Source organism: Alligator sinensis, unplaced genomic scaffold (assembly GCF_000455745.1).
Source record: "Alligator sinensis unplaced genomic scaffold, ASM45574v1 scaffold673_1, whole genome shotgun sequence".
Taxonomy (NCBI): Eukaryota; Metazoa; Chordata; order Crocodylia; family Alligatoridae; genus Alligator; species Alligator sinensis.
In genome coordinates this window covers 194,437-194,766 of record NW_005842829.1, presented here as the reverse complement: position 1 = coordinate 194,766, position 330 = coordinate 194,437, and the positions used below count along the sequence as shown (strand labels likewise).

Here is a 330-nt window from a genome sequence, read left to right as displayed (position 1 = left end):
GGGCTGCGGTCCCGGCGCTCCCGCCTGCTGCTGCACAACGAGTGCCGCCCACGCTACACTGCACCCTGCACCCCCAGCCACCACGCCTGCCCCCGCCAGGTCGGTGCACCTTTCTGGGGCTGGGGCAGGGGGCTGCATGGCTTCCCCTGCGCCTGCACCTATGCACACTCCTCTTTCCTCTTCCCCAGGGCGTCCTGGCAGACTTCGCCCCCCTGACACCGCCCCGAGTGCCGGCGCTGGTGGTGCAATGCGTGCATGAGGTGGAGAGCAGGGGCCTGGCAGAGGTACAAAGACAGGGACAAGGGCCGGTGGCAGGGGCTGGGGGAGGGG

The 330-nt window shown here is 70.6% G+C and overlaps 1 protein-coding gene across 1 annotated transcript in view; it reads left to right on the top strand.

Annotated features, from left to right (window-relative positions):
- LOC102372256 (rac GTPase-activating protein 1-like) overlaps positions 1-330 on the top strand; it is a 4,674-nt gene that overhangs the window by 2,608 nt on the left and 1,736 nt on the right. The window contains 2 exon segments of the mRNA XM_025191525.1: positions 1-99; positions 189-304. Of these exon segments, the coding sequence (XP_025047310.1) occupies positions 1-99; positions 189-304 (215 nt within the window).